Here is a 13338-nt window from a genome sequence, read left to right as displayed (position 1 = left end):
CACCTGTCCCTCTTGGAGCTACTTCCCTAGCTGCACTGGTCAGCCGAAATAAAATGGGTTAACATTCCCACGGTCTCCCAGACTCCCAGTGGAAAGGGGAGGACGCCTCTTCAAAAGGTGTGAGGGCTGTTCACCTCCTGCCGCTGCAGGGCCCCAGTTCCACTCAATTCCCCTGGCCAACAGCACTCAGGTTGCCGTGGCTGAGATGCCAGCCAACATCGGTGCAGGGAACCTGCGATGCCCGCCGGCGGAGCCCTGCAGCAGTGCGCCTGCGGGCCGCGCCCGGCCACGCCCCCTCCGGCGCTCCCCGCAGCCCCGCCTCCTGGCCCGGAAGTGCGCACGCGCACCGGCAAGATGGAGGCTGCGGCGGAGCCGCTGCGGTCTGTCCGCCGTCTGTCCCGCGTGCTGCTCTTCCTCTCCCAGTGCTACATTCTGTCGGGCGATGGTGAGTTCAAGGCCGGGGGCCGCACCGGGCGAGCTGGTGGCACGAGGGCCCCAGGACCCGCGGGAGGCCGGCGACAGACGACCTTGCGCCGCAGCCCTCCGGGCCGAGGCCGCGCAGCCGGGCCGGAAAGCCCGGTGTTCCCTAGCGGAACCCGAGTCGACCCGGTTGTTTCCGTTTCATGAACCGTATCTGCCCTGCGCAGCCCCTGCCTGTTAAGCACACAAACCAAGGGTACCATATCCCAGGATAACGTGTTTCTCTGATTGTAGGATCCTTAAATTTAGAGCATTCGCAGCCGCTGGCTCAGTCAATAAAGGATCCGGGCCCAACACGCACATTCACAGTAGTCCCCAGGGCAGCAGGTACTAGACATTTTCTATTCTAGTAAATGTGCATATTTATATCGAGGAGGTTTCCCCCTCTCTCTGTTTTCGATCAACGTTTCTTCAGTATCCGAAGTCACATTTTGATTTTGACTATTTGATGTGTTGTTGTTTAGATATGTAAATTAGGGGCAGATAGCCGCTTTCAGTGGACCGTTTTGATATTTGATACCTTTTTGAAATCTGACTCACCTCTTCATCCTGCCCCATGCTCCTCATTTCTATTTATTTATTATTTCCTGCTGTCTCCCAGTTCCTTAACCACTGCTGTTTTCCTTTGCATTAAAAAAAAAAAATCTACAGTGCCTCCCTAATGCTGTGCGTACACAGGGATAAGAAGGGCCAGATAAATACCTGGAGTATAATCCGGGTGGGGTCGGGCTGTTGGGAGTTTGAGGCAATTACGCTCTAGGGCCTTTGTTTCCTCAATCTTTCAGGCCACTGTAGTTAGCCGGACCTATGGTCATTCAGTTTTGCCATTTGAACCGTTCAGCCTAGGGCCACATGGAAATGAGGACAATAAGGGGAAATGATATTTTATAGAGTTGGCCACGTTAGGGCAGTTTTCAAGTATTCCTGTTTTGCTAAACCGATGCTGGCCCTGTAGGTTCATCTCTTTGGAGTTCATTATTTTGGTGACTTGGACTTGAAACTGGCAGAGGTAGTTCACCGATTCTTATTTGGGCATACATGCTAATAACAGTGTTTTCTAGAATTGGGTGCCAGTGACTTCATTTTTCTACCAATACATTCAGACATTGGATTGGATTTGAAGAGATGTGTGGTCTGGCTCCAGTTCTGTCAAGTACTCCCTCTGGGATTTTGCAGACTCTGCCTTGTCCAAGCTTTAGTTTTTTCATCTGTGCCTGTAGCTGTTGAGTCTTGAACTTGGACCCAGCACTTTCCCTGCATTATCTGTCAATGAGCACTTTCAGTTTTCACAGCCACTTGGGAGGCAGGGATAAAATGCTTTTTCCTAATGCCACACAGGTTACCAGGTCATAGCTAGCTGGTGACAGAACCCCTCTTGGATCCCAGGTGTCTCAGGGTCCCAATGCTGTTTACATTCTAGTACATGCGTCATTGCTAATGGTTGCTCTCTCCACCTCAGAAAATTGTCTTCCATTGCTAATGATTGGTCTCTCCTCTGTCTTCCACTGTTCTTCTGCTCACTCTTCATAGAGAATAAGCTGCTCTCTCACCTCACAGAAAGTACTGAAATCCCCCCTTACATGATGAAGTGTCCAAGCAATGGTTTGTGTAGCCGCCTTCCTGCAGACTGTATAGACTGTGCGACCAATTTCTCCTGTACTTATGGGAAGCCTGTCACTTTTGACTGTACAGTGAAACCTTCTGTTACCTGCGTTGTAAGTATTGCAGTTTACTTATTCCAACTGCATGGAGTGTAGCGTTAAAACTGTAGCGTACACTGGTCAGCGTGTGGCAGGCTATATCCGGAAATGATTTGATTATGGTCTTTTACGACTGCACTGCGAAGTATTTTTTAAATGTTGCGTTTGGTTCTAGGAGTATATCTCAGTGGTAGAACACATGCTGGCATGCATGAGGCCTTGCCCTCAACAACCCCTGACCCACTGCCATTTTATTTTTTCCAAAAGTGAAAGTCCTGGGCTGAGAAAATATCTCACTTGGTAAGGTACTTGCTATGTAAGGACAAAGACTGGAGTTTGGATCCCTAGCACCGTGTAAAACTCTAGACATGGCTGTGCGGCCTGCAATCCCAGCACTGGAGAGGCGGATACAAGAGGACCTTAGGGGCTGGCTGGCTAGTCTTTCGAGCTGAATCTACAACTTAGTCAGTAAAGGAAGTGCTGCGCAAACCTAAGGACCTGAATTTGGAACTCCAGGTTCCGTAGAGAACTATGAGGGAAGATGCCAGATGTCAGCCTCTGTCCCCCACATGCAGGTACACAAATGCACACACGAGAACACACACATACCGAGATCAACAGGACTATAAATAGTCTTCCCCTTCCTTCCACACCAGTTAGCCCTGTGTGAGTTATAGTGTTAAGACAGGCTGTTGGACACCAGTGTTGCTCTGTGGGGATGGAAGGTGACAGTTTACTAACCTAAGTCCCTCATGAGCTTCTGTGTTTAGTGAGAACTGGGGCCCAGAGGGATGGTAATGTCTGTTTACCACAGGTGAACTTACAAAGGGATCAGTCTTGTCGGTGGGGAGGCAGCATAGCACTGTGGCCAGTGCCCCGCTAGGGACTTCCCACTTAGATAGAGCTGTATCCATGACTAGACCACAAAGAAGGTTCTAGGCCAAGTCAGAGTGAAGCAGTGTTTATTAAAGTAGAGGTATGTGATGTGCACACTGTAGACTCAGAATGGGTGTTGAGAGAGAGTCAGGAAAAGGACACTGTGTACTCCAAGACAGTGTTGCTCTTAGGTGTCTTCACAGTGGCTGTGTAACTTTCTAAGTTCCATTATTAAAGACTGTCATTTACAATGAGATTTAAAGACTCCCTGGTTTAAAATTTAAATGCAAAGTATGAGCTGGTTTACTTAGTTCTCCTACAGCATAGCCTTTGAAATGAAATTGTGCAGTGGTTTCGTGGAGTGTGCTATTTAGAGCTGGATAAAAGAGGAGTCCTAATGCAGGTACAGTCACGGCCTTGAGTGAGTGCTTGGTCTCGGCTTAGGCAAGGACATTGCCTCTGTGGGCAGTTTGGGTTTTAAGAGTTGTCAGCCTGCAGGAGACAAACCAGATCCCAGAGCAAGGGGCTTCATTCCCTCCCCCGTGTTCCCATAGGTCCTTCTTCTCTCTAGCCTGTCTCATTCCTGGTGGTGTAAAGATGGCTTGAGGAGAGGCATGGGTACCTGGCAGCTCTCTGGGAAATAAGGGAGTGAACCTGCCAGGTAGATGGGAAGGTCAGGTGATGGTCTTTGTTGAGAGACACTGAGCTCTGGCCCCAGGCTGGTCCTTAGGTAAACAAAGCACATGGGGGCCTCACCTCAGTTCTAAGTTATATCTGCTCTTCCTGACTCAGTCTCTTGGGGTGTTACTTACTCCATGAGCCCTTGACACGGCAGCTAGGGTGCAGTCCAGCTGAGAGCCACATGACGGCAGTAACTCAAGCGCTCCCTGTCGTGGTTCTCCTGAGCCCTGATGTGCTGAAGTGACAGAGAGCACACACACGCACACACACACACACACTCACACACACACACTCTTCCCCCGCCTTTCTCTTCCTCCTCTGTCCTTCTTCATTTTTCTTCAGTGTATGGGTATTTTACCTGCGTGCATATCTATGCAGCCACATGCCTCTGGTGTCCTTGGAGGCCAGAAGAGGACATCAGATCCTCTAGAACTGGAATTAGAGATGGTTGTGAGCCACCATGTGGGTGCTGGGAATAAAATCTGGGTTCTCCGGAAGAACAGCCAGTGTTCTTTTGCGTTTTTGGAGGGGGGTCCCTTTTTGAATTGAAAAAAAATTTTCTTATGATATATTCTGATCATGCTTTTCCCCTGTTCCCAGAACCTTCCCACCTCTGACCCCACCCAACTCCACACCCTTTTTCTCTCTTTAAAAATAAGCAGAAACCCAAGAAATACATTTGTGCGTGTACGCACACACTCTCTCTCTCAAATAAAATGCACACACACAAAATTGGAAACAGATTATTATACAAGCAAAAGACCAATAAGACAAAAAATGTCCAAACAAAGCTATTTGAGACAAAAAGTCTACAAAATTACCCTTGAGTTCGTTGTGTGGTTTTGTGTTGGCCATCATCTACTCCTGGGCATGGAACCTACCTTGAAGCATAGTCAGTATATCCACGGAGACTGGGGGGGAGGAGTAATTTTTCCTTTGGAAATGGGTATCAGTTGCCGATAGTTTCTTGGCTAGGGGTGGGAGCCCGTGTCCACTCCCCACTCTGCACACTGGGACCCTGTCTGCAGTCAGTGTCCTCAACCACTGAGTCATTTCTCCAGCCCTTTTTATATATTATAAAAATAGGAATGTACATTATTTAAAAGCTAACAAAAGTGATGAAATGCCACTCTGAAATAACTCTGGTTCTTTTCTCTGTGTAGCCTTAGCTGTCCTAGAACTCACTACATAGGCCAGGCTGGCCGTAAGCTCAGAGAGCTACCTGCCTCTGCCTCTGCCTCTGAGGTGTTGGGTTTCAAGGCGTGCGCCGCCATGACCCTTTGCCCTTTTTCTTTCTTTTTTTGTTTTTGTTTTGTTTTTTCAAGAAGGGGGTCTCATTATGCAACTCTGGCTGTTCAGGAATTCACTATGTAGACTAGGCTGGCCTTGAACTCACAGAGATCCACCTGCCTCTGCCTCCCAAGGGCTGGGGTTAAAAACATGCACCACCACACCTAGTCTACAGCCTTTTTTCTTTAGGTAAACTATATAGACGTTTTTTCCTCTTGATACTGCTTATGAACCTGCTTCCTTTACTTACTGCTAGGTCCTAAATATAAACGTTTTAGAAGTGTGGTGTCATGTGACTGTGGCCTATTGATGGTGTAGCAAGCTGCCATATTATAACCGATTCACTTTGTGCTTTGGTCCTTAGGATCAAGACCTCAGACCCCAGAGGAACTTCATCATCAACATGACTTGCAGGTTTTGCTGGCAGCTTCCTGAAGCCGACTATGAGTGTACCAATTCTACCAGCTGCATGACAGTGGCCTGTCCTCGGCAGCGCTATTTGGCCAACTGCACAGTGCGGGACCACATTCATTGCTTGGGTAAGGAGCGGAGTTCAGGGAACTGTGAGCCAACTACCTCAGGTCTAAAACAAGTTGAAGCTCACGGGGATTAGCCAGCTGTCAGTACTGATGACGTGTTTATTCCCTGAGGGCGTGGCTCGCGTTCATCCTCTTGCTCTGTCTTCACAGAGGTGACTCATCTTCTGAACTTAGTCCCTGCCTCCTTTCAGGAGTGTCCTTTCAGGAGTGTCTGTCTCCCCATAACTTTGTCTTCCAGAGTGGCTGCCGTCATTAACGTTCCCAGCAGTGTATAGTCCACGCTGCTCTTTTCCAGTACTGCTGTCTTCTACCGACAGTGGCTGGGCTTTATTTACACTGCTTGTAGCAAACTTCTGTAGCCCTCAGGTCCTTTCCCAGGTTGTGAACTCCATTTTCTTTGGAAGGTCTTTGATAAACAGAACATTGTGTGTTGGGGTGGAGGCCTGGGACTGGTGTTGGTGCCTGCCTTGATTACTCTCCACTCTGTGGAGGGAGAATCCAGTTCCAGCTCTGGCTAGTCAGCTTGGGGGGTGGGGTTCTCCTGTCGCTGCCTCCTCAGTGCTAGGATAGCATGCCTGCCCAGCTTTTTGATGAGACCTGGAGACGCGAACTCTGGTTCTCATGCTGTGTGCACGTCACATGCACACTCTATCCCTGGAGCCCTCTCTCCAGCCCTCACAGACGGAACGTCGAAAATGCACTTAGGGTCAGAAGTTTAAGTTACTTTCAGAATCAGCCCTTTACTGATTGTTTTTATTTTCCTACTCTGGGTACATAGAGATAAAAGACATTTTCTTTAAAACCCAAGTTTGGCTTTTCCTATTTAGGTCTATGATCCTTCTGGAATTCATTTGGTAGATGGTATAAGGTAGATTTGGTTTTATATTTCTCTCCACATGATTAGCCCTAAGTTAACTAATGTAGGCTCTGCATCTGTTCAGTAAATGATGAGGATTTTGTTTTATGCTGTTGGATGTAGTAAATGTTTTTGTAAGGATACTTTGACAGCTTTCAAATTCTAAATTACAAGACCATTGTTCATAAGTAAGTCTCTATGAGAGTAGTATCTTTTGTGACATGTTTCAGTGTAAAATTTTTTTTCTGTAAGGTAACCGGACTTTCCCCAAACTGCTCTACTGCAACTGGACCGGAGGCTATAAGTGGTCAACTGCTCTGGCTCTGAGGTACGCTTTGGGCCTGCTGAGTTTAAATGCTCCTGGGATTTCTTTTGGGTCCATGGGATCTTCCAGACGTTATACTCAGCCAGGCTTGTCTTCACCTGAGCCTCCCACTTAGGGTAGGCAGATGCTAAGAGATGGCGGTGGGACGTTCTGTGTTAGCTTCCCTCCACCTCCAGATGTGACTTGCTGGAACTCCTGTTATACTTTGTCACGTTGTTAGAGACAGCCAGGGTTTCACAGCCTGAACCCACCTGAACCACTAAATACTTACTGTAGACTGTTTGAAACAGGTCTGTAATGTATATTGTAAGTAATTCACTGTAGAGTAGAATGTGCTTGAACTGAAAATTAGGAAAAAAGAAAATAATTTAAATATTTTTGTTTTGCTCTGTGTGTGTGTGTGTGTGTGTGTGTGTGTGTGTGTGTGTGAATGAGTGTGTATGAGTATTTGCACAGCATACATGTGGAGGTCAGAGGACAATCCTGTGGAATCGGTTCTCTCCTTCCCTTTCTGCTTGGGTTCTGGGGATGAGCCCGGGGTCACCAGACTTTTGAATCAAACACCTGAATCCACTGAGCCGTCTTGCTGGCCCAAAAAAATGTTTTACATTACCTATAATTCTACCGTCTAGACAGTTGTACACCTATAACTCTTGCATAAAAGTGAGTGCATATTGAGTGGGAGATGGACGATTCTGTATGTGGCATGCCTGCTGCATGAGCCTGGGAACCTGAGTTCAGATTCCCAGCACCCACTGCAGCAGCAAGTTCTGGGTCCCGGTGCTTCCCAGGGGCTGGTGAGCCTCAGGTGCAGTCAAGTGATACGGTAATTACTAATAGAGCGAGGCAGCTGAAGTCGGCCTCTGGACACACACACACACCGTGTACTACATGCACAAAAGGAGAGAAAACACACTCGTGTGTTACTAAATTATTCACAGTGTGGAAGAGAGTGGACCAGCTCTTCCCGTGAAAGGAGAAACCGGGAGGGACGTCAGAGAAATGACTGATGGAAAGTCTTGGATTAGGCCCGAGACCCCGAGGCCTGCAGTGTGTGACACTGGGCAGTGCTCCTCATCTGTCGTCCACTGTTGATTCTTTGTCTGGGGTTGTCCTGTACCTACTGGAATGCCTGCTGGCAATTGTCGGGACACCCTAGGTTTGGTAATCAGAATCTCTCCAGGCGTTGCCAGAAGTCCCCTTGGTGGCAACAGTGCCTCTGTGTTAGGATCTAGGCTGAGGAGAGAGAAGGACCCTGTCTGGGAAAAGGGGTAATTGAAAGCTAACCGAGGAATCCACGGTGGAAACTCAGGAGCACAGATATGATCCAGGAACCGGCTCTCCGTGGGCTTTGTCTGCAGTGACTGAGATTAAAACGCATGACTTTCAGGTTGCTCTGTTCGTTCACTTTGCTTTTTGAGATAGCTTCTTGCCGTGTAGTTCTGGCTGGCCTGGAACTCACAACGATCCTACCTCAGCCTCCAAGTGCTGGGTTACAGGTGTGAACCACCAGGCCTGGTGACACAGCAAACCAGATCTCATCTTAATGTAAAATAATCTAGTCTGACAGAAAAAATGCAAACATGATCGAGAGTTCCCATGACACCCGTCACCTGGGATCCCTTACATCGTCAACATTTTACAATGAACAGTGACTGAAGTTACTGAAGCTTTTTGTCACAGTTCAACATAGGTTATTCAGAACGTTCACCCTAAAGAGAAGATGTCTGCGGGTTTGCTCCAAAATGCTGTTGGCTCCGCAGCCCCCTGATCTTAAAATCCTGGGCGCTCAAGTCCTTACCAAATAGTGTGGTGCTTGCAAGGACCCATGCACATCCCATCTCGTCCCCTTCCATGGAGACGGCTTACGCTGTCCAGTGTAAACGCTGCTCATTTGTTGTTTAGGGGACAATGACAGGGAAAGGGTTATTCTTCAGTATAGACGCGGGGCTTTTTCTCTCAGGTATTTTCATTCAATTGGCTGAGATGCAGAACCTTCCTTTGGATACAGACTGCTCTGCACTGGGGGAGGCCGTAGGACACCAGCAGACTTGGCCGTGGGTGGGTACCTGTCAGAGCTGGACCACAGGCTCCTCTCCTTTGCACTGTTATGTATGCTTTGGGCTTTTCCGTTACATCCCAACCTTGTTAGATCTTAGAATTTAAAGGGACTTTAAGACTCAGTGCTAAATCTTGAGAGGGAAGTAACTAAGATGAGGTGACTTGATCTGGGTCTGTCAGGTGTGTCAAGTGCCTCAGGAGTCAGTTCCTGACTCCACACCAGCACTCTGCAGGCTGGGTCCCTGCTGTGAGAAAGCAGTGATTTTAGCAGACCTCAAAATTGTCTGTTTCCTGATTTTCCCCTGCTACCAAGAATCGAACCCAGGGTGTCGCACATGCTGAATTCTGTTTGTCATTGGCAGTCTTCTTGGCCATGATGAGTTGGTGTTGTAAATGTGTAGTCGTGGGGGTCAGATCCTCTCAGACCCCCTTTCCTACCGTGGTGGTAACTACCTGACTGCACTTACGGAGTTGGGGCCATTCTGTTTCTTTTGCAGCATCACCCTTGGGGGCTTTGGAGCAGATCGCTTCTACCTGGGCCAGTGGCGGGAAGGCCTCGGCAAGCTCTTCAGCTTCGGAGGCCTGGGAATATGGACGCTAATCGACGTCTTGCTGATTGGAGTTGGCTATGTAGGACCGGCGGATGGCTCTTTGTACATTTAACTGTGATTATGTGCTTCAGAGAGCAGTGTGTAGAACCAGTCATTTGTGTGGAAATGGATGTGGTGTGAGAGGTGTATTTATGTTTTTAATGTACAGCATCTGTACTTGGCTTGCCTTGATGAAGGTAAAATAAAGAAATGGAACACTGAATCACAACCTAGAATTCGTTTTTTTGTTTGCCTGAAACCCTTTTTGTTTTGGTTTTTTTTCCTGTGAAAAAAGTTCGTCTTAAAGCCAGAAAAACAAATGGTGGAAAGTCCACTGTTGACCGTCCTGCCTGAGTCACACTCTATCCCGTGTTGGAATGTCTTGAATAATTATCATGGCTTGCTTATCGAAGTAAAACGTTGATTTTTGTTTTCAGCACATCCCTCCAGTCTAACAGGGAATTGGTCATAGTTATCTGGATCATTGACACAATGGAAATGTGTAAAAAACAATGTACTTCTGTGTGACAAGTATTTTTGAGTGGTTACAGATCTTGCTCAGTGCTGGTTTTATTAGGTTTGCACTTCATATCTGTACAAGACTGTTAGCCAACATGCCAGATCTAGAAGCCGTAAAAAAGCTCTAGAAAATTTTCTGCAAATCTCAGGGGAGGCCAAGGCAGGGAATATATTGCAGGGATTTTGAGGATAGCCTGGATTGCAGAGTACATTTCAGGCCGGACTGTCTGCAGAGACAAACCCTGTCTCAAAGAAAGAAAATCCCAGGGACAAACTTTCTTGAGATGATTTAGTGAGTGTAGGCTGCCCGGAAGTGCCATCAGCTCACTGTGGCACAAGGATCCTTTAAGAAAGGGAGTCATCACGATCTCTGACTAGAGGTGTGGATGTAGCCGGGAGCAGTTCCAGTTCTGGTCACTAGAAGGCGCGTGTCCCTTACGTTTACGTTCCAGTGCTGTTTGCTGACATTGCCAAGCTGAGTTTTCTTTCACCCAGGAGCTCGCTGTGTGCAGACCACGGCAGCGCTGGCAGCGCTGTGGCCTGTTCTAAGAGCCGGTGGTTGCTTCTCTGTGAGATTGCTTGAACAGGTGTTTCTGTAGAAAATAACTTTTTTCAAGAGGCCGCCCCTTGCCAATGATCTCTTCCTCCCCTTCCTTAGCTCAAGACTATAAGCTTTTCCTTTTGGACAGGCACAGGAGGTGGAACCAGTCAAGGACTTAAACATGGTCGTGAAGGAAATAATGAGCAATGTGCTGGACAGGTGACCATCCTTATGGCCTCAGGTCTCAGGTAACAAAGCAGCAGTTTTAAAAGGTGAAAAATACAAACACGCAGAATCCACAGAAGGAGTCCTGAGTGAACTTCTGCCCAAAAGACTAGTTTGCTGGAAGGGATAGCTTTTGGCACCAGTAGGACATTGGCCTGTGGTGTGCTCAGAGGTGGGAGACAGAATCTTTCAAAGACAGTTTAAATAAATTCACAATAATTGGAGTCCTGAAACACAGCGGTGACCTCACGACTGAGCCCTGAAGGAACCTACAGAAAGAACCACACTTTTGGAGGCTACCAGCCTGCCGGTGACGGGAGCCAGGTTTGGGTTTGACTCTCAGATTCTCCTGCGCTCTCATGGACTGCTCTCACGAAAGGTGTAACTAACTTGCTCATAGTTTGTCCAGTTGGAGGTCTTGGTGGTCCGAGATCAAAGTGCTGGCAGATTGAGGGATACTGAGGCCCCCTTTCCTGTTGGCATTGCCTTCTGGGTCTTGACGTCGTGTTCATATGCAGGGTCCTTCTGGGGCTCCTGAAATCCATGAGGGGGTCAGCCCCCATGCCCTAATCTCTTGTTCTAGGCTCACTTCTCAAATCACCTAGAATGTGAAGGTTTCCACGGGTGTGGAGGTGGGAGGACACAAGCTTTTGTACCCTAGCACGTGGGCCACGCATATTAGGAAGCCAGGAGTCAGTCCACCTCTCCTGAGGCAGGACTGGTCACCGCAGCATCCGTCTGTCACATCATCCCTGTCTCCTCTGTGCTTCGTCAGCACTTTTGCTTTCGCCCATAATTCCTCCTGGGAAGGTGTCAGTGTTAGTTATTTCTAACACCCCTTTGTCCGTAGCACGACATCTTATTCACATAGGCCCTCCATAGTATCTGCTGAGTGAGCTGGTTCTAGGAGTGCCTCGAAGGCATCCTCCAGCACTTCAAGGACTGGCAGTTGAGGTGTCTGCTGGGAGATAAGACATACAGGTTGGCTTTGGGTAATATCTGTCGGTAACACCATCTTAATCTATCTCTCTCTCTCTTTCTCTCTCTCTCTCTCTCTCTCTCTCTCTCTCTCTCTCTCTCTCTCTCTCTCTCTCTCTCTCTCTCTCTCTCTCCACCTGACCTCCCTGTCAATGCCACATCATACAGTGCCTTCTCCCCAAGCCAATGTTCAGCCCGTGCTAATCTTTTTTCTGCAAATTGCTGGGGAAATTGGTTTATGGTGCTTACAAGAGAGACTTTTAAAGTGTGCAGACATCGTTGCGCCACTTCTGAGGACTTGGCCGCCTCCCTCCCTCATGCCGTGATTGCATTTATACCGGTGCAGCAGCACATCGGTTGCTAAGGAATCTGCTTTGAATTCAGAAGCAACAGTGGAAATGAGCTGTGTCTGCAAAAGTTTTCCAGATATGGGAGGAGAGCTCAGAGTGATTATCGATCCCTCGTGATGTATCGAGTTAAGATATTCCGGGTGTGGTGGTTTGAAAGAAAATGGCCCTGTAGGGCGTGGCGCTATTAGGAAATGTGGTCTTGATGGAGGAAGTGTGTCATTGTTGGGGGCGGGCTTTGAGGTCTCCTATGCTCAAACTGGCTTAGTATGTGGCATACAGTTGCTTCTACAGCCTGCAAATCAAGATGTAGATTTCCACACCTGTGAAAACCTCAGTTCCTTCTCCAGCACCGTGTCTGCCTACATGCTGCCATGAGGATAATGGACTAAACCTCTGAAACTGTAAGCCAGCCCCAATTAAATGTTTTTCTTCATAAGAGTTGCCGTGGTCATGGTGTCTCTTCACAGCAATAGAAACGCTATTAAAGAAGTATGACGTACCATAAGAATGTAGGAGGGATGGCTCAGCTGTTAAGAGCATTTGCTGCAATCCCAGAGTTCCAGAGTTTGGCTCCTAACATGCACATGGCTGCTCACAACCACCTGTAACTCCAGAACTAGGGCATCTGAAGCCCTTTTCTGGACTCTGTAGGTACTCACAGCCCATACACACACACACACACACACACAGACACACACATTAACAAATAAATCTTTTTAAGTGTAGAAGGAATTTATATGTTATTTTTTTTCTCTTATCATATTTGAGTGGATGCACTCAACTACTGAGCCACATCCCCAGTCCTTAAATTTTTAAAAATTGCATATGCTGATAATATACATGATACTTTGATATAAAGAAGCCAAGAAAAATTAGCATACCTACCCTCACACGCAGTCACCTTTATTTTTTTTGTGGTAAGGCCATGTAAAATCTACTCTATAAATTTCCAGTCTAGCACACAGTAACTACATACATTGCATATGTAAGCTATTTTCTTTTCTCTCTGGTGGTGCTGGGTGTTGAACTCGGGGCCTTGTGTATGCTACAAAATGCACTGTCAATGAATTATGTTCCTGGCCTGTGTGACCAAACTTCTGACAGAGATGATTGATGAGGTGTATTTTAGCTCATGATTTCAGGGGGTTCAGCCTGTCAAGTTCAAGTTAAAGGAGGCAGAGACACAGAAGCAGCCTCACCCTTTGCAGTGGGAGCGTGATGGTACACACGGGGAGAAGCAGGTTGGAACCAAAGGTAGGTGTAACTTTGAAATGGCCACACCTAATGACTGATTTTTACCCACCAGGTCCTACCTTCTAAAGATTTC

General features: G+C 47.5%; 1 protein-coding gene across 2 annotated transcripts; it reads left to right on the top strand.

Moving 5' to 3' along the window:
- The first annotated feature begins 327 nt into the window (after positions 1-327).
- Positions 328-9627, top strand: Tm2d3 (TM2 domain containing 3). 2 transcript variants are annotated; one of them, XM_059273277.1, is made up of 6 exons: positions 328-445; positions 715-807; positions 2011-2195; positions 5392-5566; positions 6675-6750; positions 9306-9627. In XM_059273277.1, exons 1-6 carry the CDS (start codon positions 355-357, stop codon positions 9469-9471), a joined length of 786 nt encoding a protein of 261 aa, XP_059129260.1. In that variant the 5' UTR covers positions 328-354; the 3' UTR covers positions 9472-9627. The 2 variants fall into 2 exon arrangements, with proteins under 2 accessions (XP_059129260.1, XP_059129264.1); XM_059273281.1 differs by lacking the exon at positions 715-807.
- Positions 9628-13338: the final 3711 nt, after the last annotated feature.

This window comes from Peromyscus eremicus, chromosome 1, assembly GCF_949786415.1.
Source record: "Peromyscus eremicus chromosome 1, PerEre_H2_v1, whole genome shotgun sequence".
In the NCBI taxonomy this organism is placed as follows: domain Eukaryota; kingdom Metazoa; phylum Chordata; class Mammalia; order Rodentia; family Cricetidae; genus Peromyscus; species Peromyscus eremicus.
The sequence above is the reverse complement of the archived record's forward strand: the minus strand, read 5'-3'. Positions and strand labels throughout refer to the sequence as shown.